The sequence below is a fragment of the Sander vitreus genome, chromosome 4 (genome assembly GCF_031162955.1).
Source record: "Sander vitreus isolate 19-12246 chromosome 4, sanVit1, whole genome shotgun sequence".
Taxonomy (NCBI): Eukaryota; Metazoa; Chordata; class Actinopteri; order Perciformes; family Percidae; genus Sander; species Sander vitreus.
Genome location: NC_135858.1, coordinates 18,895,300 through 18,920,483, shown reverse-complemented (window position 1 = coordinate 18,920,483; position 25,184 = coordinate 18,895,300). Strand labels below are relative to the sequence as shown.

General features: G+C 39.7%; 1 protein-coding gene across 2 annotated transcripts in view; it reads left to right on the top strand.

Annotated features, from left to right (window-relative positions):
• poc1a (POC1 centriolar protein A) overlaps positions 1-16,883 on the top strand; it is a 49,697-nt gene extending 32,814 nt beyond the window's left edge. For both annotated transcript variants that reach the window (XM_078248853.1, XM_078248852.1), the window contains exons 10-11: positions 5,789-6,067; positions 15,498-16,883. In XM_078248853.1, the coding sequence (XP_078104979.1) occupies positions 5,789-6,067; positions 15,498-15,608 (390 nt within the window). In that variant the 3' untranslated portion in view covers positions 15,609-16,883. The remainder of the gene's footprint in view (positions 1-5,788; positions 6,068-15,497) is intronic.
• Positions 16,884-25,184: the final 8,301 nt, after the last annotated feature.

Genomic DNA, 25,184 nt, shown 5'->3' with positions numbered 1-25,184 from the left:
TGTTAAATGGATGTAAACAGACACAAAGGAAGGAATCTAAAAGAACAGCCAAGTTAGCCCTTGGAGCTAATGCATGCAAACTACTGTAGCGGGGGTGATAAAACAAAAACACGGTTCCGTAATCTCAACCAGCGGGAACCAAGACAGCCCACATACTTCAATTGTGTGTGTGTGTGTGTGTGTGTGTGTGTGTGTGAGAGAGAGACAACAAGTCAACAAATCCATATTTCAAGATGTTATTCACAGAAAAAACAATTTACATCTCACTCCAGCTTTTGTAAGAAATGTTTCACGGATTAGAATCTATGGATCACCTTAAATGACACTTTTTCTTTTTTTTTTTTATACATTATTTGTTAAAAGGAACGTTTAACTAATCCATTCTGAATTTTTTTTTTTTTCTTCCATTCGGCTTTTCACTATCTGCCCTCCCATCTGAATAACGCATCTTCAGAATCACATGACTGCAAACAACTTAGCAAATCCTGGTTGGACACACGGTCACAGTTTTAAACATTGTGAATCAAGCCAAAACTACTTGGAAAAGATCATGGTTTGGGTTAGAATAAGTATGTTTGTTACTGAATTAAGTTACGAACGTAAGTGAAGGAGTTAACGTAAAAAAAGGCACAAAAGTTGACTTCCATGCACAGGACACAAACACCGGTCTCCTGGGTGAAAGTCACATTTGTTTGGTGCATCCATCCACCCCAACCTCCGACCCTATGCACATACGTACATAATACAAAATGTCTGCCGTTAGAAAGGTTCATTGAGGACAGTGTTAAATGAGAAACTGGAATTTCCAACAATTTTATAGGATTTTTCCAACATTAGTACAAAATGCTTAGGGTATAGGAGGAGCAACTTGCACTAAACACCGAACAGTTTTATTATTTGTGAAAATGCTCCCCTCAGTGCTGAATGGTTAATCATTTTTGCATAGAAATCACATCGTAAATAAATAAATGTTCTTCCTTAAAATACAGGGGGCATAAGTAAGTACACCCCTATGTTAAATTCCCATAGAGGCAGGCAGATTTGTATTTTTAAAGGCCAGTTATTTCATGGATCCAGGATACTATGCATCCTGATAAAGTTCATCATACCTAGAGATTGGCATGGTTTTATTTCAGTTAGCCTAATAGCTGGTTTGATTTGCATTGAGAGATGATTTTATGGAAAGTACCCCATGCCAATCTCTAGGTATGGTGAAGGGTATGTGATGATGTGGGGCTATTTTAATTCCAAAGGCTAAGGGAACTTCATCAGGATGCATAGTATCCTGGATCCATGAAATAACTGGCCTTTAAAAATAAAAATCTGCCTGCCTCTATGGGAATTTAACATAGGGGTGTACTTACTTATGCCCCCTTTATTTTAAGGAAGAACATTTATTTATTTATACATTATTTATATATTTATATATATATATATAATATACATTATTCATTCACAAAGAAAATTGGTGTCCTTAAAGATTGGATTTTTCCTCATTTTTGTAATTAAGGCATTAAGATCAATTTCCTAAAGATGATTTTTTTTATTCCTCTTTTTAATCAACTTTAGCATGGGTGTCCTAATTTTTTCACATGACTGTACATACATACTCAAGCACATACTAAGCACGCACATATATACATACATACATACATACATACATACATACATACATACATACTTATGCACACATACATATATTCACACTCAAGCACACACACATACATACTCATTAGGGGTGGTACGGTTCATGAAAAAACATCCGAACCGCTCGGTCCGCTTGTCTCGGTTCAGAGCGTGGGTGTGCCGCACGGTTCGACGCATGTGCAATGTAGCCTCGTGCCCGTCAGGTGCCCGTATGTGACCTCAGACAGTGTGTTTCCCTTTCGCACGAAAGAAGAGGTGTGGACAAGTTACCAACAAAACGTACAGCTAAAGACCGTCAAACATTTCAGATCGGCCTGCCAACCTGTAAACATTTTAACATCAATGTACTGTAACGTTTTTTCACTCTAAATTCGCTGAAGCGGCTGCAGTTTAGATCATGTCAGGTCTCTGCAGCGGGTGGGCCTGCTCAGTTCTCCCCGCGACTGACGCGCGGGGAGAACACCTAGCTTTCCTCAGAGATGGTCCCAATAATGTGCTTAAAGTCAAGTCAAATTCAGTTTGTGCATGATTACATGATATAACTATATAATTGCACTGCATTGTGGATAATTAAGCTATATATCATATGCTGAAGTATATTTCTGGAGTGTTAAAGATTAAAAGAAAAAATAACAAGAACCGTACAGAACCAAAAACCGTGACCTTTTGTGAACCGTACCACCCCTAATACACATTATGTGTATGTATGTATATATGCATGCATATTTATGTATATGCATGAGAGTATGCATGTATGTGAAAGTGTTTAGTGCCGGGATATATATATATGTGCAAGTGAAGAATTTAATTTTGACCTAGGCGGCTTCTCATAGGACCAGTGCTTGTTGTGTGTTTAAGCAGCTGTTTTAATACAAAGCTATAAGTTGTACTTTCAACAAGAGTTAATCCAGTCTTGGTGGAGCTTGTAGGCTAAGCAGAACTGCTCTATTGTCTCCTCTCTCTGTCTCTCTCTATCTATCTATCTCTCTTTCTTTTTCTTTCTCTCTCCCTCTTTCTCTCTTCCTGTCTTTTTGCAGCCTCCAACAAAAGATCAAACAGATACCGTGTAACAGCACTGTCCCTTTTACTTTGTCTTTAAAAAAAAGACACTGTGTGGCCAGGTTGGCTCAGTGGGTAGAGCAGGCGCACATATACTGAGAGGTTTATGCCTCGACGCAGAGGTCCAGGGTTCGAATCTGACCTGTGATGGTTTCCTGCACGTCTTCCCTCTCTCTCTCCCCTTTCTCACCTAGCTGTCCTGTCAAATTAAAGGCGGAAAAGCCCAAAAAATGATCTTGGTGTGGCAGTGAAGGAATCTTCATCACTCTACTGCGCCATTCTGAATGTATCATTAATCTACCTCTTGAATCGTCTGCATAGTTTTTGTTCACAGATTACTTTGTTCACTTAATCCGAACAAATATTTTGTCACATACACTGTAGCTAAATTGTAAGCCATTTTAGCATGACAAGTATCTAACTATAAATCTGTGTGTGTGTGTGTGTCGCATGCGAAGTACAGCAGCAGGGGGGGAGATGCTACATCCCTAGAAGGCTCATTGATTGCGGTTCACTGGCTACCGGTGTTGTGGTCAAAAAGTAAAAAGTGGTCATCCGCCAAAAACTCATTGCTGTCTACCCTACATGCAAATGATGAAATTATTTCATCTATTTATTATTAGACTATTTAAGGTCAGACATTGATCTTGACATTGATGATTTTTCGTTTTAGCAAAAAACATGCTGAGTGATAGGACAGTTTCTTTCCTCTGTATTAAAAATAACCCGTCTTTTGCTGAGTCTAGGCATGCACCATATAATATATTGAGAGCACATTGAGTACTGAACCAACTAAAAGTTGGTGGCAATATGCTGAAGGGCATTAAGTTTCTCTTCTGACATTTTCCTTATGAGCAATTGCAATTGATTCTGGCTGTGTGATATCCTTTTCACATCTTACACTTTCTTGCAGTGCTTGCTTCCCTGCAGCCAACTTCTTGTTTTAAAATGTGAAATGTCTTTCTGTGAAGCTTATGTTCTATCTTTTTTGTTTTAAGTTGTCAGAACTGAAGCAGGAACAGACAAAAAAAAAAACACATCACGGAACATCTCATAGCCCATCGTATATGACTGCAGGGACTCACTGCCCATTGTATTGTAGCAGTATGTTTTACCCCCATCTGTGGCATGTGTGGTATGGCATGGTATGTGTAGAGCCAGGTGACAGCTCCGTTCATCCAGCTTCGTTTAGGAACAACACAGTTTGACAGCGCTGTCTTGAACTTGCTTAGCTGAGTGTGAATAGATTTCCTGTTGCGTGGTGATGAGTAAAACAGACAAATAGACAGAGGTCTGTGGAGACTAACAGAAATATGAAGAAACTTATACATGGGTGCACACAGTTTTTAGTCACATAGACTAGGTGATGGAGAGACGTGTGTGTGTGTGTGTGTGTGTGTGTGTGTGTGTGTGTGTCTGTCAACAGTTTCCCTCTTTTGACTCCATAGCCCTTCTGAAGTATGTCTAAAAGGTTCCTCTACAGAAAGAAAATTCATTCAAGCAAAGTCAGTGTAGATTTTTTTAGGGACGCTAATTTAGATTTCTTTTCTGACCGATAGCCGACCCTTGTTAATCGATTATTAACCGTTACGACAAGCGGGCAACTGAGTCCCAGCTCATCTGTCCACGAGGCTCGGACATTCTTTAGCCTGTAGCAGACATACTTTAGCCTGTAGTCATTCCTTAACAAAAATGTCATTGTTTGCTAGCTAGCTAGTTAGCCTGTAACTAATTCTAAACAAAACATGTCATTGTTTGCTAGCTAGCTAGTTAGCCTGTAGCTAATTCTAAATAAAACATTTCACTGTTTGCTAGCTAGCTAGTTAGCCTGTAGCTAATCCTGAACAAAACATTTCATTATTTTTTTAGCTAGCTAGTTAGCCTGTCGCTAAGCCTTAAAGGTCCAGTCTGTAACGTGTTTAGTTGTTCATTATCAAAATCTGTGTTGCCCGTTCACAAACTTGTCCTTTTTCATGAATATTTACCAACACCATCAATTCCAAGTATTTCTTTTGGCTTGAAATTTTACATTTGCATTCGCATGAACTGGGGTAGATGCTCCATATTCATGCGCCATCTTGAAATACATTAGCCGGTAAGGGACATATAGGACATACTGCTCTGCCTTTTGCGTTTTCGCTGTCACATGATAAACTCACAGGTGCTGCTAATGGGTATCGTAGCTTCCCGGCCCGGCAAGTTTGAAGAAGGAAACATGGAGGACCACACGTATTCAAAATCCAAATTTCAGGAACAGGAGTCTTCTTCTTAGCCCAGACAAAGAAAAAGTATATTGAAAAGAGCAAGAGACTGGCTTTTTGAAGCGTGAAGGCTACCGTAGCTGTAATACATACTTTGAATTGCGTGGTGCGAGAGAGTTGATTGCGATATATGATCTCAACACAGCTAAAAAGAAGGGCTGGGGCTATTTGCTTTTGTCCCAATTTGATTCTTTCACGATACATGGGTGCCGATTTGATTTGTTTTGCGATTTTTGTATCGAAGTATTGCGATACGATAGTATTGGGTATTGCGATTTTATTTTCCTTTTTTAACAAAAACTAAAGTTCAATAATAAACTTCTATAGACAGTATATCATGAGACATTTCTAAAAAATAATTGTTTTCTAAAAACAATGCATATCACAAGTCACTCTAACATTTATTTCATTTGTAAAGAAGTACATAACATGTATTATCTGCATTTTCTGCTTTCAGTCTCTTTTGCTCGAAGTGGTTATGATGTAGTCACCGTCGGGCGGTACCATAAACAGAAAATGTTTAGGTGAATCATTGGTTAAAAAAAATAGTCTAGGGGAAATAATGGATTTTAAAAATCGTCGCAAAAATATCCCGATACAAACGTGAACCGATTTTTCCCCCACCCTTATTAAACAGTCAGTTAGTTAGCCTGTAGCATTCCAAACAAAACAAAACATTACATTGTTTGCTAGCTAGATAAAAAGTCAGTTTTTAAACACTCACATTTCAGTTTCTCTGCACTATACAGTATGTTATTTGAAGCACATCAGAGACCATCAGAGTTTCTAACAACTCTTCACCCTCCTTCCTCTGTTTTTAGGCTTCTGAACCAACAGAACATTTTACCGGACAGGACTCCCACACTGCTGCCCACACTCAGAGCGCCAGTCGCAGTGGCAGCCACAGCAAAGCGTCTCAATCACACACTCACAGACACCTCAGCACAAGTTCCTCCTTCACCCACCAGACACAGACCCGGGGTTTACCACAGCATTCATCCCAGGTTCAAGCACAGTCCCAGTTCTCAGATGGAGGGGTCCCCCCTGGTCTAGCCAGCACCCTGGAACACATCATAGGTCAACTGGATATTCTCACTCAGGTAAGCAGAAGATGTGTAAATCTCTCATGACAAGCAGCATGCATTGTGCTTTGGCTGTGCCACCCACTCACACTGTTCAGAACAAAAGCTTCCTTTACTTTTAACCTCCAGGCCAGAGATGGTTTCTGCAACACAGAAATATTAAAAAAACTTTTTCCATGATGTTTGGTGACTGGTACATTGACTCTACACAGGTGTGTGTGTGTGTGTGTGTGTGTGTGTGTGTGTGTGTGTGTGTGTGTGTATGTGGTCCATTTTATTCCTCACATTCATAGTTACATTTCAGTATTTCATTGGCAACCGTCCTCTACAGAAGGTGGAAAACACTGGTACTGTCCAAAGGGAGTTACCTTGGACAAAATCTATGTTGCTTTTATTTATAATATTAAGTTTGATCCTGTATACACCGCATATGAAACACACCAGAGTAGCAGCTTACAGTCATTGCAACATAGGTTTCTTATTTTACACATTATTGTACAATCATTTATCTGTTATAGTATGAAAATTCACACAATTGTGCCACTTCACCAGTTAATTTGGTAAAATCCTAATTACACACAGTGAGGACAGAAAAACTGTCCTGACGAAGCCAGATTAAAACCAGAGCCTGCAGGACTAAAAACAGACTCTCGAATAAAAACAGAAAAGAAAAGCCACCAGTTAAGATCCAATGGTCTGCTTCATATCAGTTTAGTCATTTTTACTGTTGTGTGCATTTGTTTAGCTTCATAGATGTGATCAGTGATGGATACTGAGAGGCCTGGAATAACTGCTGTAGTTTGAGGCTCAGCTGTTGGTGCAAACCTGAAGGAAAGTGCAACTTAGTCCTTTTAGCCAACCTGTCCAGTATGAAATTAAATGGCTGCAGCTGTTGAATTTGCAACTTCTATTAATCAGTGTTGTAAACCTAAATGCAATGGACAGCAATTCCATCATTGTGTTGCTGTAAAGATTTTTATTTAACCGGCCCAGCTCCCTGGCAATGCCTGAGGCTGCAGCCACTGGCGGCTCTGCATCAGACCACACCTCATTGCTAGGTGTTGCTAACGCCTATCTAATTTATTATCCTTCCTCTCAGTGTTAAGATACAGTAAAATATCACTTTCTGTAGATGATTAGAAGCCATAATCCCTGGGAATTGTGAAACATCTGGATGTCAGATACTGGAAAGAGTCACTGATTTGTTTTTTTCTGATATAATCACATTAAACCTTTATCTCTTGCCGATCTAAATGCGTCTAATGGCTGGGGAGTGTTTAATTAAAATGGTTTATGGACATTATTTACCACTATACTGTAATTGCTGCACATTTACTCCTAATTACTTAGTTTGAGCTTGTTGAAAGAATCACCAGATGCTGTTGCACCGTAAACAGACCTGGTTCTTAGATAGGTAATCTCGGGGCAACATCTAAGACCCATTTATTTTTAATCAAATACCAAAACTCATGTTGTATTGATTTGAGGATATGTGCATGTTATGCTTATAAACTGTACTTCCCACAAATATGAGATGAGATATGATATATTATGTGCCGTTTCTTCCTTCAAAATATATAAGCCCACCTTTTTTTCTCGTTGTTAGAAACAATACCACTGGATAATGGTTCAAGTACTACAATGAACAGTGAAGGATTTGGCCACAAATACACCCATAAAAAGCAGGAAAGGAGAGAGTTTTTTTTTTTTTGCCTGGGTATAACAAATAATTTATGTACAGTGACAATTGTACTAAGGAATATGTTTGAGTATGGTGAGGTAGAAGAGAAAAACAGGCAACAAGAGGACAGACAGATTGGAGGAGTTGAATAAGGGGAAAGAGCAGGGAGATTGTGTGTGTGTGTGTGTGTGTGTGTGTGTGTGTGTGTGTGTGTGTGTGTGTGTGTGTGTGTGTGTGTGTGTGGCAGAAAAGATAAATGATTAGAAACAAACAGAAAGTGAGAGAGTAGTGCAGCTATTAGCGATGCGTCTTAAGGCGGTCATTGAAAAACATTGTTCTCTCCATTTGGCTTTGCAGTGACTTCCAGCATTGTCAATCCAGTAAGTCCATGTTAGTCTCATGCGTGCACTGTGGGTGATGCAATTCACAGTCCTCCCAATAGCTTCCCATTTATCCCTTGATCTACAGGGGGCAGTAATGCACCAAGAAAAGCTGCAGTACCCCAACAAAGGCAGAGAAGAAGACTGCCAGCTTGTGAAAATGGATTTACAGAAACACAGGTTTAACAGTTGTCTTTGCAAATGTTTTATGAGGCAGGACATGCATTTAATATATTTGTTAGACCTCAAGGATACACACAATGAGTTTTGGTGACTAAAATGTACTAAATGTAAAAGTAATTTTTGCGCCTTTAATTTCCAACCTGAATGGGACGTGAAACTGAATAATCTTAAAGCTGGCACAAAATTCAGTAAGAATGCAGCCAATAGCACAGCTACATGCTTCAACAAACTTTTTCAGTGTACCTCACCTGCTGAGGTACAACAACATAGCTTGTTGATGAGAGCTTTGGCGCAGTGGATATGCCTTTGGTGTGGGAGACCAGAGGCGTGCGGCCTCTGGAGCAATTGTAAGTCGCTTTGGATAAAAGCGTCAGCTAAACGACATGTAATAATAATAATACTCAGACAACTGCTAGTTACATGTGATCTGCATTATGTTGTAAAAAATATAATGTTTAGTCTGGATCAACGGAAGTACATATTCAGGATAAAGCCTGACATCCGACCCGTGGCTCACGCTAGACAGGCTTTAATCCCAAAATGCACTCTGTTTTACAATGCACGACAAGGTGTGAGTAAAATGGGCTGACACTCTTGATCTAATTTCTGTTCAACTTGAGATTGGCTGGCTAACATTGAGATTTAAATCAATGCCCTGCCATCCTCTAAAGATTAGGCTGACAAAGCGGCATTATTTATTTCTGTACTATATTCCTTCTCCATTATAAGTCTTTTCCATTATTTGCTACAGCATTATTTTTCACTATACAGCTCTTTGTAACTCTAATAATCGAGGAGACTGAGAGGGAAGATGATGAATTATTTAACATTAGACTGAAGCTTCCAAAGCCACAGTTTGCTGTGTTAGCTGTTTTTTACTTGTCTGCCCCCCCCCCCATTCCCCTTCCCAAACATCAACACCCTCATACCCTTTCTTTTTCCTCTCCCTCTTTTTGATAATTCATCGCTCTTACATGTCCTTTACACCAGTGGTTCCCAACCTGGGGTCCGGGGACCACTCAGGGGGGCGGCAAAGATCACAGGGGGTGCGCAAGTCTTTATCTGGTTTGAGGTAAAAAAAATAAAATATTTGCACATGTTAAACAAATTATGATAATACACTAGAATATATAATGTATACAGAAGTCTGAATAAAAACTATATATTTTTGTTCTGGCTTAAAATTGTAGGCAGGCTACTTAGTAGGCCAAACCTCCGGGACCTCTTAACCTGGGGCCCTTGCTGTCATCAGGTCAGCTGCTAGCTGCTATCATCCTCGTTTTTCCTGCCGCCATGGCATCACTATTTTATGAATGAAACATGGCGGAGAAACGTAAAAGTGCTGATAACTGCTCTCTATCAAAAAAGAAAGTAAGGCTCTATCTCGAGAGTTACCTCAACTTTGGTTTTGGAGGGGGGGCTTAGCTTTTCTTAGACATAAGTAGGGGAGCGCCAAGGAAAAAAGGTTGGGAACCACTGCTTTACACTAAGCCTGCAGGACCCACACTTGTCCCTTTCTTTCACACTCTTCCTCTTAATTATGACAAATCTTGAATGAAGAATTAGGTGAGAAGATTTGTTAACTTTCCAGTCCCTCCAGAAAAACGCGATTACGCGTTCGCATAATTCAATGCATAATCAGCCAAAGTCCGCATATTTATGCGGGGGCCGCACTTTCGCCGCATAAATTGCCGATTTCCGCGCAAAATATGCAGGGCTTGCATGATTTCATAATCCCCGCATTTTCATGCCGCATAATCAAGGATTTTTGCCCGCAACAATCACAAAAAAACTCCACACTCCACACGCTCTTTGAAGAATTGCAAAGTTTTCACCACAGTGTTTGATATTCTGAGGAATTGGATAGATTCATAGTGTTGCTCTGGGAGAATGAAACACTGCAACAAAATTGCACCGAGGACAGTTAATTTACTTTCCCTCTGAGCTGTAGAGGAAGGAACATACAAAGAAAGATAACTCACCATAATTCTGAGAAATATGGTAACTTAAAATACCAACAAGGCACTTTCATCATACATACTATTTACAAATCATTATAACCTCTGAAAGTCTAAAATCGGTAGGGGAAAAGGCTTCTTGTCTGTTCTTGTATTTGGTAACAATACAAACATGTTGGTTTCAATATATTACAGAATAACTACCGAAAAAAACGACTCGCTAAATTACAACCGCTCAGACTCACTTCCACCTACAGTACTGCAGCACATTGCGCTGAGGCAGAGTCAGGGACACCAACTCTCCTATGTTATGTGGCTCGATGTTGAGGGTAAAAGAAATTGTTTTTAGGAGCAGTGCTCAAAACTAATATTTTTCCCTCTGAATTTTTGCCATTATATCTTGTAAAACATATAAAATCCTTCATTACGTTTTCAAGTGGTCATTTTCACGAGAGGTTAAGTAAAAAAATTAACCTGTAAGTTATCCCGTTAGCATGCTATGGCAAAGAGACAACCTTTACACTAGTCTGAGGCTTGTAACTAATGACTGGCTGGCTTTTTATTTGCTTTTTGCCAATACAATGTCTTTTAATCTGGTTATGGATGCTAACACCGCAGCAGTGCTTGTTCTACACACATTCCGTTTATATTGGTGATATTGGTCAGTGGACTTATTCACACCACCATTCTATGTGTGTATTTGTGTGTGCTTTTTTCATTAGTTTTTCACCAGTTCCACAATGATTTTATCGGATCACTAATACCACTAGTGGCATATTTATTAACACACATCAGCTAGCTACATTTGAAGAAAAGAGCTGACTTTTTCCACCTTTAACCAGCACCAGTTTGCCTTTCTTTGTCTTCAGACTATTCTAGTGTGGGTCATACCAAAGCTATGAGACTTTGTAACAGAGGCCAGTAATGCTCAGGGCGATGGAGAGTATAATGTGTTCTGCAGAGAAAAGAAAAACAGCTTGCTCTATTTTTAGGAGCATAAAGATTTGGTTTCTACTCCAGATGAAAACTATATGCCCATATAATGTTGCAGCTGCCTGGGGACACGTGCAGAATCAAACACACACAAACACCCATAGTTGGCCGGGCTGAGTACTGGGGAGCCATATCAGGTTGGTAAAAAATACAGGGTGGTATTGATCTAGAAAACGGAGACAGGCAGAGAGAGAGACAGAGGAAATACATGCCCTTTCTCTCCCATGATGCATGAAATAGCAGGAGATGTTATCTAGTTTGATGACCCAAAAGAAAACACCACTCGCCCACACATTGTTGAAGTCAATGGTGTGTGCTGAGTATGAGATCATCTAAGGGATTTAATCTAAGGGATTTAACAGTCTTTATCAATTCCTTCATCATTACGCGTTTGATTGTTCATGCCTGGTTGTATGTGTTTGTTTGTGTGGTATTGTGGCGTCAAACACAGGACCTCGATAGCCAATAACCATGTTCAAGCTGTATTGCTGCCCATTTTTCATTTTATTCCCATTGTTGCTTGCTCTCAGTCTTTTCAAATTGGAATCAAAGGGATTTAAGATTCTAGGGTTGCCACCCTGCCATCAATGAGTTAACAAGTTGGTCGTATTCATGGACAAAAAGAACAATGATGACGACATATACATATGTTTTGGGTTTTCATCAGACCTTAAGAAATTAAGCACGATAGGGTTAATCTGTGAAGCGACAATTATACTGGAAAAAAGTCAACTAATCAAGTAGTATTTAGAAATCCAATGACAATTTTCCAGCATCAGGTTATTTCTCAAAGAAACTTTTGAGGTAAACTAAATTGGTAAATCATTTTTTCTCTCTATCCAATGCCAATTTTGATAAATGACTTATTTTGATAAATGACTTATCTCTGTGATACTTTCTAGCAATTTCAAAATAACACTCGCTGGCACAGGAAGGGACATGAAATTACAGGTCAAGACATGTTGACATATCTTTCACCCGCTGGCCCAAATCTAGAGAGGCTCGTCTGTCGAGGGGGAAACATGTTTACCGTTTGATTGTTACTGGCCTGAACCAAATCTAGGTTGCCAAGCACTGCTGTCCAAAAATGCTTATTAGCTGGGATTGGGTTTGTCACCAGGCAACATTAGCTCCGTAAACAATTGTCAGAAATTCAGAGGGAACTGTCGCCACTTTAGTGTTTCCAGAAGAAGATTAATTCAAATTTCTGTCATCTTCTTGCATCTTTTTCTTTTTTTCTTTTTTAACTTTGTTCTTTTTTCGTTTGGATTAGCACAACTCATTCATGTTTTACTTCACCTCACATATGTATTTAATGATTAGATTATAATAAAAGTCAAAGCCAAGGAGGTATCAGTCAACAATTTAGGCCTATAACGTTGTGTGATGATGTTGGCTACATAGTTATGATTGCTAGCCAAGGTGAGTTTGTCTGGGTATAGCACCTTTCAAACAAAGGATATTTAGGGCCCTATTTTAATGATCTGAAACGCAAGTATCAAACGCCAAGTAAGCAAGTAGCTTTGTGGGCGGATCTCGGGTCTTGCGCCCGACGCAAATCTAAAATGGGTTGGTCTGAAGTAGCTACATTACTCATAGGTGTGGTTTGGTCATAACGTGCAATAAACCAATCAGAGCGTTATCTCACATTCCCTTTAAAAGCAGGCGCGCTTGTTCCATGGTGGATTGCTATTATAATGGCGGATTTGCTAGGCGCACGCTCTTAATACATCCATGGGCGCACGCCAGGAGCGGTTCACAGCCGAGGAGACCGAGTTTGCTATTGATTTTTCTTTTTGACAAAATGTAAATAAAGAAATGTCACAAAAACATACTTTCCAATGTTTTGGGCTCACTCTCACTGAATCACAAGGTTATGAATGCATGGTGATATTTTTGCAATGTAACAGACCGAGATTACCTCACTATAGACGATGCAGCTCTTCGGCCTCTCCTCTCCCATGCTGCTGCTGGGGCATTTGGGTTAAGTGGCATCGACACATGCAGTTCAACATCACATCTCCTTAAGTCCTCTAATATTTCCTCATTTATGTCATCAACATAGCCATGATTCATGGAAATGTTGTGTAAAACAAGGTCATATTTTTCCTTGTATTCATGTATGGTTTGCAAAAATGGGAAGATGAGAGAAGCAAAGTGTATACGTGGTGTGCACACTCTACATTACGGCCAAGCATGCGCCCTTAAAATAGCATCTGAATAACGCGCCACTGACTTTAGATTAGGTTTTTCCTGGTCTGTGGCAGAATTGTTTTCTGAAACTGCAAAATAGCACTAGAGAACATTTGCGCCGGAACACGCCTCCTCTTTTTGCTGAACCGCCCCCGGGAGCACAAGTTCATTCCCTGATTTACCGACGTGAGTCTGTGGAGGGAAAAGTCCGCTGTGCGTGCGTGCTGTGCGGAAAAACAACATCCATGCTGTTTTGAGTGAGATACGGGTTTCTGAATGTGTCCTGCCTTCAGTCTCCGGGTGAGCTGTTCAAAATCGGCACGGCTTTTTACGTCACTAGCTGAAACGAGGTGGATAACCGTGGCATTCTAGCGCTAGCACGCTAGCTTGTTCTGAATGGCAAAACACTGCTACAAAACACACTAGTTCACCATAATCTACAAAAGAACTACTTACATGTCCCTATTCTGCAGGTATTCCACGCAAAATTGGAAGTGCGCCCTCGTTTAGAAGAAGTCTCCCGGCTAATCCTGCCTTGTACTACTGAAGTTGTAGAAACAAACAGCTAGCTAGATGATGTGATCTTACCTAGCTACTGCGCATGTGTGACTGCCAACAAAGATGTTACAGCAGTGAGAGGTCTCACTCTGTAGCTAAAACAGAGACCTGAACACAGGGTGAAAGAGGAGCTGCAGCAATGTGCAGTACAACAAAAATATGGTGTTTTTTGAAAATTAAACCACGTAAACCTATTCTGGTACAACCTCAAAATACAATTATGAACCTGAAAATGAGCCTAATATGGCCACTTTAAGAAAAAAAAAAATGTAAACAGAAAAAAAATATTATAGATACTGACAGATTATAGACTAGTGGTGTGTTCACACCGCCCAAATTTCTTGCGGATTGCGCTGCGCGATTACATACAAAGCCAATGAATAGACGCAAATTTGGGGTGGGCGAAGCGAATGAATCGAACACGCAAAATTTGTGTCATTCGAGTATCCGGGTAAGATTCAAATATTTCAACTTGAGCAACGCAACTCAAGTTTACGTGCCTGGTGTGAATAATGCAGTTTGATGGAATAAAAGTGCACAGATTTTTTTTTTTTATTTAGATCTGGAACTGCATTTATCGTCCAAAGGTTGCTAACAACTCTTTGACAATATAAACTACTGTAAACAGTGATTTCCGCGACATTATTTCCCAAGTTTGTCTATTTTATAACTTTCAAGTTATCTAAACTAAAGACTTTGCAGCGTCTACATTTTTACAGTGGTAATTAACTGGGATTATACGCTTCAAACATATTAAAACCAAAAGCTGTTAAGCAATTAAGTTAACTGGCAGCCACTATAAAGATTAAAGAATTGTAGTATTTTTCTCAGTTCTCCTGGTTCTTGTTAGAACCCTGAAGGAATAGTTTTTTTTGTCTGGACATGAATCCTCTTTCTATTTGTTTTAGATGATAAAAGGCAGATTAAGTTATTGCTTTAATGTGCTTGCTGAAGCTCACATACAATAAAAGATAGAAAAGCCAGCTCTATCCTCAGTAATCGGTTCATTCAGATGGTGAAATTACACCTGGAGGCTCCTAATAAACAGGCCCAGATGACATAAATGCACAACAAATACTGTTACTGTTGGAGGATGTTGAGAGGAAAAGTATGTCACACTGTGATCTCACTACCCACACATGGCCGTTCTGTTTCGGAGAGCGACCTTCTTGTATTCTCTGTGTGCGTAAGTGTGTTTATGCAACTGTGTGAGAGGGAGAACAAGAGAGGGTGCGTGCCAGACACAGAAACTCTGGTGTTTTCGGCTCAGGCAGCAGATCTCTCTATGATAATCAGCTGGATTGTCTTGCATGCACAACATCTGTCTCAAACACACATATAACTGCTTCTTTCACACACACAAACACAGCCATTATATAGTCATTACTGTCAAGCTGATGCTATACAGCCCTCTCTAACATGCTCTTTCTCTCTTATTCATCTCCTTCCTTCCCCCTTTTCTTTCTTTGTCTGGTCCCTCTCCTCTTGTTCCCTCCATCCAGACGGTTTCGATCTTGGAGCAGCGGCTGACGCTTACAGAGGACAAGCTCAAGGAGTGTTTGGAGAACCAAATGGAGATCGGCCTACATCTCCAGAGACGAGAGGAGGCCTGAAGATGGCGGCACCAGGGAAAGGTTGAGCGGTGGTGTGAGGGGAAAAGGGGTCACACCAACACCATTAACAGAAACATGTAAACAGCACTCTCTCGTCGTTGTAAGATCACACTTAAAATGTGCAATCTTGCACACAGTCCTGAACCGTTTTCCTGGCTGGACTTTAAATGCACACTGAACCTTACTGCTGATGTACTGTGTCTGGTTATTTAACAAAAAGGTATCAGAAGTGAAGTTGTTGAATATTAGATAAGTTGTTCTTCTACAAGAGTGCTGAGAGAGCAGTCCCTTTTCTGCTGACGAAGGACCTGCTGCTACTAGTCACTGTGTGAGAGTCGGTGTGTGAGTGTGCACCCACGAGGATTGCCTGTACAAAAGTGTAGACACATGCAAGAGACTTTCGTATTTGCCTTTGCACTACACTACATTTTTAACTCTATTTGTGCGCATAAAACGCTGCTTTTCATCAAAAAGCACATATACTGTAAACAGTTCACAAAACCAACATGTCCATTATTGTTTTAGCTGCACATAAAGTTATTAAAATAGGAACCTGAATTTGACCATATTTACTAAGTTTGCTGTCCACATACTTCATGTTTGTTCACCTGCCATCATTAGTAGAGGCACTGATTTAAATCAGCTAACTGAACACTTGCTGCAGAGCCAACAGGGTGCCTTTATTGTGTAAAGGAAAAAGAGGACTGGTGTCAGACCTGTACTCTGTAGTGACAGATCGGTATCAGGAGAGAAGTTAAATTGTTGCATCATTAGTAAACACTCACTTGTGCAGCAAATGAGTGTTAATGCGGTCCTGAAAATCTTCTTCAACAAATGTTTTCTCCGAACTATTTTCTTCTTTTTGAGTAATTTGCCTTTTTAAGGAACTTATTTTGCCTTTTTTTGTGAAATGATATAATTGTGTCCCATTTTTAAAGATTTTACATTGTGGAACGAATGGGCCTACAGCTGAGAGCAACAGACGGGGTAGGAAAGTCAGAAAGTATTGAGAGATAAACACATTGTTGGTTTTGGTCTTCTTACTGGGCTGTTGACAATGAAACAAAATGTCAAAACAAAGACAGTCTTATACTTTAAGTTATAATGATGGTGCGGTTTGGATTTTCTGTTCTGTTAGTGCATAACAGCTGATTGTAATTACTGCAGTTGGAAAGATAAGCGACTTGTTCCGTCCCTTTATATCCTGTGTCTGAAACTTTTATACACTGAAAGTAACTTATTGTGTACCTTCTTAATAAATGTTTTCCACTCTTATCTCTGATTTGAAATTAGTTGATAACAATTCCGGTTGCTATTTCACAACACTGAGCTCTGTTTGTGTAACAAGTAAAAGAGTTTGTTTTCATAATCATGGCCAAATCGATGATGTCACCGGATTACTTTTTAAGAGACCGTTTCCTGCTCTGATTGGTCCACAAAGTCCGAGCAGTTACCGAGAAATCGTGGCTTTTATGTCTTTATTGTCCTCAGGGATGTTAAGATCATGAGCTGTGAACTGTGTCTTCCATCATCATTTTCAACCCTGTCTTTGCCAGATTTTGAGTGAGGATTGATTTATTACAAAACATGTAGGGGCAGCTAAATACGCCTGCCCTGCTTGTGTCCCAAAATTCTTATGTTTCACCCCCTGAGTAATTTACGTAACCTGACCACTGATGCTAGATCATTACTTTTTATTTTTAGAAGCTTCAATGAAAATGAGCCTCAGGCCTTGCTTAGACGCACGCTGTGCTTTGTAGAGGAGCATATTCATCTGAGCCATTAAATACCTATTCATTCATTTGACTTTTTTATTTAACAATCTGTTAATATGTTTACATACTAATGCAATGAATCATACCGAGTCCTATTGTGGAGGTCTGAAAAAACAGTGCAGGGTCGTTAAGGGGGGAACATATTAATGTTTCTTTAAGACCCGGCTCAGGCTCTGCACTGATGGAAAAAGAAGAAAAACAAAACCGGAATTCTGGAGCTGTGCTGCCGGGCCCACTCTCTTCCTTCCTGTCTGGGGCCTAAGGACACACACACACACACACACACACACACACACACACACACACAGGCCAGAGAAAACGGCTCCCTTTACTATGGGCCTCAACCAGACAGCCTGCCAGGAGCTCTAGTCGAGTAGAGGAGGGGCTGAAAGAGTGGGTTCAATAACTCTGTGTGTGTGTGTGTGTGTGTGTGTGTGTGTGTGTGTGTGTGTGTGTGTGTGTGTGTTTCCTTGTGGGGACCAAGTTCAGTTTTACACTTGGTAGTTTTAACCTTGGGAGTGAGGACATTTCTGCGAAGTGAGGACATTTTGGCCTGTCTTTACTTTTTCCCCCAATTAATCAATTAGTAGATAGAAAGTGAATCCAACTATAGAAAATGAATGCAACTATAATCCATAGTATTTTTCAAATAGAAACGCTGTTCTTCGGTTCCAGCCACTGTAAGGATTTACTGCTTTCTCTGTTGTATATCATTGTAAACTGTGTGTGTGCGCGTGCACACGTGTGCATGCATGAAAAAGAAAGAAGTTGGAGAAAAGAGAAGTTGGCGAGCAAGCCTCTGTAATATGTAGCCCATGTGTGGCCCGTGTGTGTGTGTGTGTGTGTGTGTGTGTGTGTGTGTGGGAGGAGAGGGGGTTGGTGATCCTATGAGGAGAACATCTGGATAAGTTTTTCCTGGTGCGCTGTGGTTGCTGCCACTGCTTGCCTGAGTGTGTGTCAGTGTTTTATTAGTTCAGTGTGTCAGGTTTTTGTACTCTGCTGCTCCTCTTGGCCTTTTGTGTCCTCAAACATTGTGTCATATTCAGACTTTATGACATTGAGATGATACCCAGTCGCTCTCTCGGCCAGACTGCTGCTGTGCCCTGATGCATCAGGTGGAGGCTGCACTGCTAGACATAGTTTCACTGTGGCTGCGGGGTGAAAAAAAAGCCGGATTTCTCGAAATGTTCCTGTTCCTGTTAGAATCTGTCTTTGGTGGTGATCACTGAAATGATTATTGTAACAGTGTGGTGGTCACAGTGAGCTGAGGGGGAACTGGACGTTTTGTAGTTCTAGGAAAGAAATGAGAGGCTGTCTGCGGAGACAAAATACGCCGAACGGTTTTGAGGAACCACAGTAGAAAAACAGAATAACTGCTTGTGATGTACAAGAGTTTCCAGTTAGTCACAGCAAAGCAGGTGCACTATATGTTTTTGCAAGCCCAAAGAGATGTTCCTAAATACAGAAGGAGCCATATGCACAGGGTAGAAAAAATAATGTAAACACCCAAGAGCTACAAAAGAGACTCATATTACTCTGAATGTCGGGTTGTCGGCTATAAAAGATCTGGCGATATGTGAGTTTTTTTAATGTTAAGGGAGTCATGCTGTATGTAGGTGACAAATACTGGTAATCTGCCTGCAATTATGGCCCACTTTTGAAGCAGTGTTTGCAATGACACGCAAGGTCCTTTTATCATAAAGTCTGGGTTTTCTACTGTGTTAAATTGTGGAGGCGGGACGCCTAGCCTGAAATAAAGACCACCTCCACCTACATCATAATCAATTAATTCACTGTTATGAAATGAAACATTAACTTTAAGGGGAAAAGAACAGAGCTATTGTTAGATAAAGGACACCTACAGTACCATTAGTACCATGTACTTCTGTTTTTCATTGTGGTTACTTTCTAATTAAAAAATGTAGATACAGTACCTCTCAGCAACAAAGCCACATTAAAGTAACAACGATATAAAACGTATGTACAGGTGTGAAAAGTTTTAACAGTAGTTTTATCACAGAACCGTTTAACAGAGGAGAAACATATTTGAGCCTTAGTCCCACCATGTCTTCTCAGACCGCTGCTGGATTTGGCAAAACTCCCTAGTGCCTCATTTCCTGCTTCATCCCTCCTCTCCCCTTGTCCCCCCTTTTTTCTCCCCTCATCGCCTCCCACTCCTCCCCCCTCTGAGACTGAGCCGCGCTTGTCGGCAGTTGCTGAGGTTTGGCGCTCAGCTCCTCCAACCCACGCCTCAGCTTCTGCGCCAAAACGTTCTTTTCCGTTCAATCCCAATGGGAGTGAATGGATAGAGTGAGGTTAGATTTTTGTTTTTCTTTTGTAACACAATACAACAACAAAAAGTTTTAATCTTGTTGACCAACTATCCTGTTATGGCAATCTGAAAAAGGAGCTGCAGTTCTTCTAAAACGCTGCCCTCTTATCCTCAGTCTATTTCTGGATTTATTTCAGTGGGCAAAAACATAACTTTGCTCACATCTGCTGCTCAGCAAAGATTTTCATTCTATACACATCTATAATATATATTTACTTTATATATAGTAAGTCAAAGAGTCCACACAGTAGAATATGAAACTACAGCTTGCAGTGTAACCTCGATGCTCCAATGTCAGCTCTAAATCACGCCTGCTTTGCCACTGCTCGGGTAAGAAAAATGCAACCAACGCACACACGCTTCATGGGGTGTAAATGTGTGCTGAGAGTTTAAAATTGATGACCTACTTTACAACAAGCCAACCAATAAAACAAAGCTGTCGATAACCCCCCCCCCACACACACACACACACACACACACACACACACACACACACTTACTCTCCCAAAATTTATGAAAATGTAACTTAGAAATGATGTGTCTGAGACCAAGATGTCCATGTATGTTCACTAGTGTCAAAGGGTGAGTTGGAGATGATCATTCATGCTTTCATTTCCTCTCGCTTAGATTACTTTAACAGTCTTTTTACCTGTTTGAGTAAGAAGGAGATTTACCATCTCCAGGCTGTTCAGAACTCTGCTGCAATGCTTTTAACTCACGTTAACAAAAGAGCACACATCACACCTGTTTTAGCTCCACTTCACTGGTTACCAGTCCAGTATAGAATTCAATTTAAAATCTGGTTCCTTACTTGTAGAGCCCTGCACGGTCAAGTTCCTCCCTACATCTCTGACTTGATACAGCTTCATACTTCCACCCGTAGTCTGAAGTCATTAGGTCAGAGGCTATTAGTGGTTCCCCGCACTCAGTTTTATACTAGAGGGGACCGATCATTCCAAGCAGTGGCTCCTAGGCTGTGGAATGTCTTGCCTCCCTCTCTACGTTGTGTGAATTCTGTCAAATCTTTTAAAAAGCAATTGAAGACTCTGCTATTCAAGCAGGCTTTTAGTTAGTCGAGGGGTTAGTTTATGGTTGTTTATGTTTTCTATTTGTATTTAAATGTTCTTGTATTTTAATTTGTTGTATTGTATTACATTTTATTGTAAAGCACTTTGCGATTTTAATCTGTGAAAGGTGCTGTACAAATAAACTTTATTTACTTAATTACTTCATTGTCAATATTTTTTTAATATATTTAATTAATCTATAAATTGATTTGTCTTAAAAATGTCATAAAATGGTAAAAAAAAATGCCCATTATGATTTCCCTGAGTACAAGGTGATATCCAACCATGATCATGTTAATTACAATGATTTTTTGACTAATTGATAATTTAAATTGTTGACAATTAATTTTCTGTCGCTTGACTAATCGTTTCAGCACTGAACTAGATTACAAAAAAAAACGTTAACATGAATTAAATTTTTTGTTCAATTTAATAGACAAAATTCAATATGGTATTAAGAAAATACAAATGTATAAGACATTGATAACACAACAAAGTCCAGAACATTGTGGTCCCTGATACCAGTCCATCGTCACCACAACAAGATGAAGACAGTCGATCATCATCAAATTTTAGTATAAATTGCTGTACATATACAACCAAAATGTTACTTAAATCATTTTATAACTAATCAAAAGCATAAAAACATAAATTAGAATTACACTTTACTGTCTGTTTCATAAATGGTCATTAGGTTATTTCGGTCACTTTTAGTGCAGATTTGTCACTGCTCTAGAGATCTGTCATGACAACTTAGGGATATATATTATATATTGGTGATCATAGCGTCTACCTGACCTTGGGAACCAAGTTTAAAATACAAATACTGGGGAGAGGACGCCACAGTGTTGCTCTGTATAATTGAATTGCAAATATGTCCACACTTGATCCCAAGTCAGTCCAGAGTTATAGTTAGTATCACTGATCATATCTGCTATTCGTTCCATACCAAGACGATTTAAAAAACAAGTAACCAGCTGAATAGTTTGACTGGAAAATCCAATTCAACAAAATCATTCTCTAAGCAGCCAATAAGCCTGCTGTTTGTTGCAAACAATAGGACACTGAGAAAGGTTTATTTTCATTGGTGTAAATGCTGGAAGAAACTTTCCCCATTCAAATTAATGGACTGAATGTGAAGAATACAGCTGCTTCTTCATACTGTTCACACTGCAATTTCTTAAGAAACTGCCTTCTCTAGCTATTACTGATATTACTGATATTGAATTAAACACTTCTGTCCACAGGGGTTAACCTGCCACAGCATTTAAATCAAAGTACCTATTTGTCCACAACACTGCCAGCAGATTCAGAGGACATAGATACTTTATATTCTGAAAACTTTAATATGTGCCACATGTGTTCAGTGTTGTGACAATGAGTACACTGTAATCAGGTGTTATTGCTTTTGCCAATGTAATAGCTGTTTATTATTTGAAGCCTGCTGTGTTGTGTTTGTCAGGCTAGCGTCAAGTTGTCATGACACAAATCTCTAGAGCAACTTGAAACACTGAAACTGAAGCTGAAACGATGGGTGGATAAATCCATTAGTCGATCAACAGAAAATGAATAGGTACTTCCAAAATCGATAAATCATTTGTTATTTTTCAAGCAAATAGTGTACTCCAAACATTAACTTGTTCAAGCTTTTCAATTGTGAGCTTTGTCTTTGAGGACATGACCATGACAACTATTTCCCAGCATTTTATGGATCAAACCATTATAGATAATTGGAGCTAATAATTAGCAAATTAATGAATAATGAAAAAAGTCCTAATTTGCAGCCCTAAAAGTGATGTTATTAACCTTATTACACTTAATCACATCAGTCATAAACAGTATGCCAACTCACGTCCAAACTGATTTTTCAAATCCATATATGGCAATTACGTTTGTACATACGGTTAGCAGTTATGTAACAGCAGTAGTCATTAGGTCGCTTGTATATGCTATAAATTGCTGGCTTAGGTCTGGAACAAGCTGAAACAAAGAGGAGGAAAGTGAAACTCTTCATGAGACAGAACACATTGTTAGAGTGTAATTTGGCCACCTTTGACCATCTGACTTTATGGCCCTGTGTGTGTGTGTGTGTGTGTGTGTGTGTGTGTGTGTATGTGTGTGTGTGTGTGTGTGAGAGGTGAGGACTGAGTTAACACACCATGACTCACCTCAGTGCTTTTACAATCTTGCCTACGTAGGTACAGTGTGTTTGCTCTGCACATTGATTAGATACAGTAGGCAGGGTTGAGAATACAGGTGGTTTAAAAAAGATTTAAATGTTTTTTTCATGTTGATTGAGTGATTTAATAAATACTCACTCAAACTGGGAACAAACCCAGTCAAATGTGTCTTGAGGATCAGCTCCAGACTTAGAGAGCAGCAGAGAGAATTTGAGGGCAGGTTGGGTGACTCAGTTTTAGGGTGGAATTCTCCTGTTAACTCTTTGAGGGGCGGTGTGTCCACCTGCTCCATTAAGGTTGGTAGACTATCCATTTTTTGGCAGGATTGAAGCACTTGTTTAGCCAGAATCAATGAGGTGCTGATCCAAACCCTGTTCTCTAACCTTGCTGTGACAACCTTGTCTCTTAAAAAGGATGTTCATATACAACCATTTGCATTGGCAAATACATTCTAAGGCACCAAAATGTCATGAACATCAAACAGTTCTTGAGATATTTCAGTCTCGACCAAAGCGGTGGACCGACCGACAGTGAAAAATGTAACCCAACTACAATCTGTCCGTAACTTCATCGTATGCTTACATGCTAGACAAAAAAAAACTGCTTTCCGTTGTCCTGTGCTTTGTCAGCCCAACCATCCAACCTGAATTGCTCACTACTGTGAAGTGTTAAGTCCTCAGTATGTCCTTACAGTGTCTGAAACTCCTTTCCTGCATATATTTTGAACATTGGAATTGCGTCCCGCTCAGATATTTTGACGTGATTGTACGAACTAGTTTGTTTTAGGTATACTGAGACCTTAAGGATGTGACACTTCCTATATTGGATAAAACATTTCCAGTGAATGTAATCCAGGCAGGAATCACACTTCTCCAAAACATATTTGGCAAGTCAGCCTATTAGAGGGATGGATGGCACACAAAAACACTCACAATCATTAATGTTTTATTCGGTTTTCTCTCATGATTACTGCTATGAGGAGATTTGATTCATTTGTTTAAAGTGATTTCCTTCTTTGTCACTCAGCCAGCTGTGTGTTATGTTAGTCTCTGTCTCTCTCCATCTTTCTAGTTTGGTCTTTAATAATGAGAAGCTTCTCTGTCGCTAAGAGTTCACAGCGAAAGCACGTGTTCACCGCTCTTCAATGAACATACACACACTATACTGTACATACAGAATATACACTTAAATGCACACACATCCACTTCTCTATCTCTTAGATTCATGAAAAATGCATAGCAGTCATTGCTCACACACTTCCACTGAAGACATCAGCATTAACACTGGCCTGCTTTATTTTACTTCTTTGGACACTGAACACTCAACCAGTTCACACGACAATCTCATCAAAGATGTTTGAGGCTGCTAAATTTGAGAAAGTGTTCTGTTATTTTATCACAGTTTGTCCGAGGTGAAGCATCACTCTGGCACCTTAGCCGTCTCGGGTTGTTGAGGGCAGGTAGCTACATGTACCATTTGCTTTGTTAAATTTCCTCACGAGTATCACCTTTGATAACAAGCTATGTTTTGATCTTCATGTTAATTATATATTCCAGTCATGCTTCCTGCACATTTGTAACATTTTCCTCCAGACTTTAGCTTGTTCAAGATCGTATAGAAGAATGCACATAGCCCCAACTTTAGCCTCTCTACAATAGTTGCCCGTCCGTTTAGATTAGATTTTAAGACTGGGTTTTCAGTTTTTTCCCCTCCGCCACTAGCCTTACCAACAAGGCCCAGAACCCACCCTGACTCTCTCCACACCCCACCTCTGGCTCTACATGCCACTGTACCTACTCTGCTGTAGCATTCCTTTTTATTACTGTTTAACTTATTTTACATTTTTATTAATACATACTGTGTGTGTATGTTTATACTTGTTTATATTCTTTTTATCCTTACATTTAGAATGTGTGACATGCACCAACAACACCATGACAAATTCCCATATGTGTAAAAAAAAAAACAATTTGGCAATAAAGCCCTTTCCGATTCTGATTTTAGTAGTAGTTCCCAGATTGAGGTGAAAATCCAGAGGAGACTGGTTCTTTGCAATCTCAATTCTGGAACCACCTGCCAGAGGAAATCATGCAACGTAGCCCTTTGTTTAAATTTCTACTTAAAACCATGCCAGTATCCCTTGGAATTAAGTTCATGTTGGACAAATCTGCGTCTCCAAATTATGTCCAATGCCAACGTTCAGTGCCAATACAGGAAGTAGT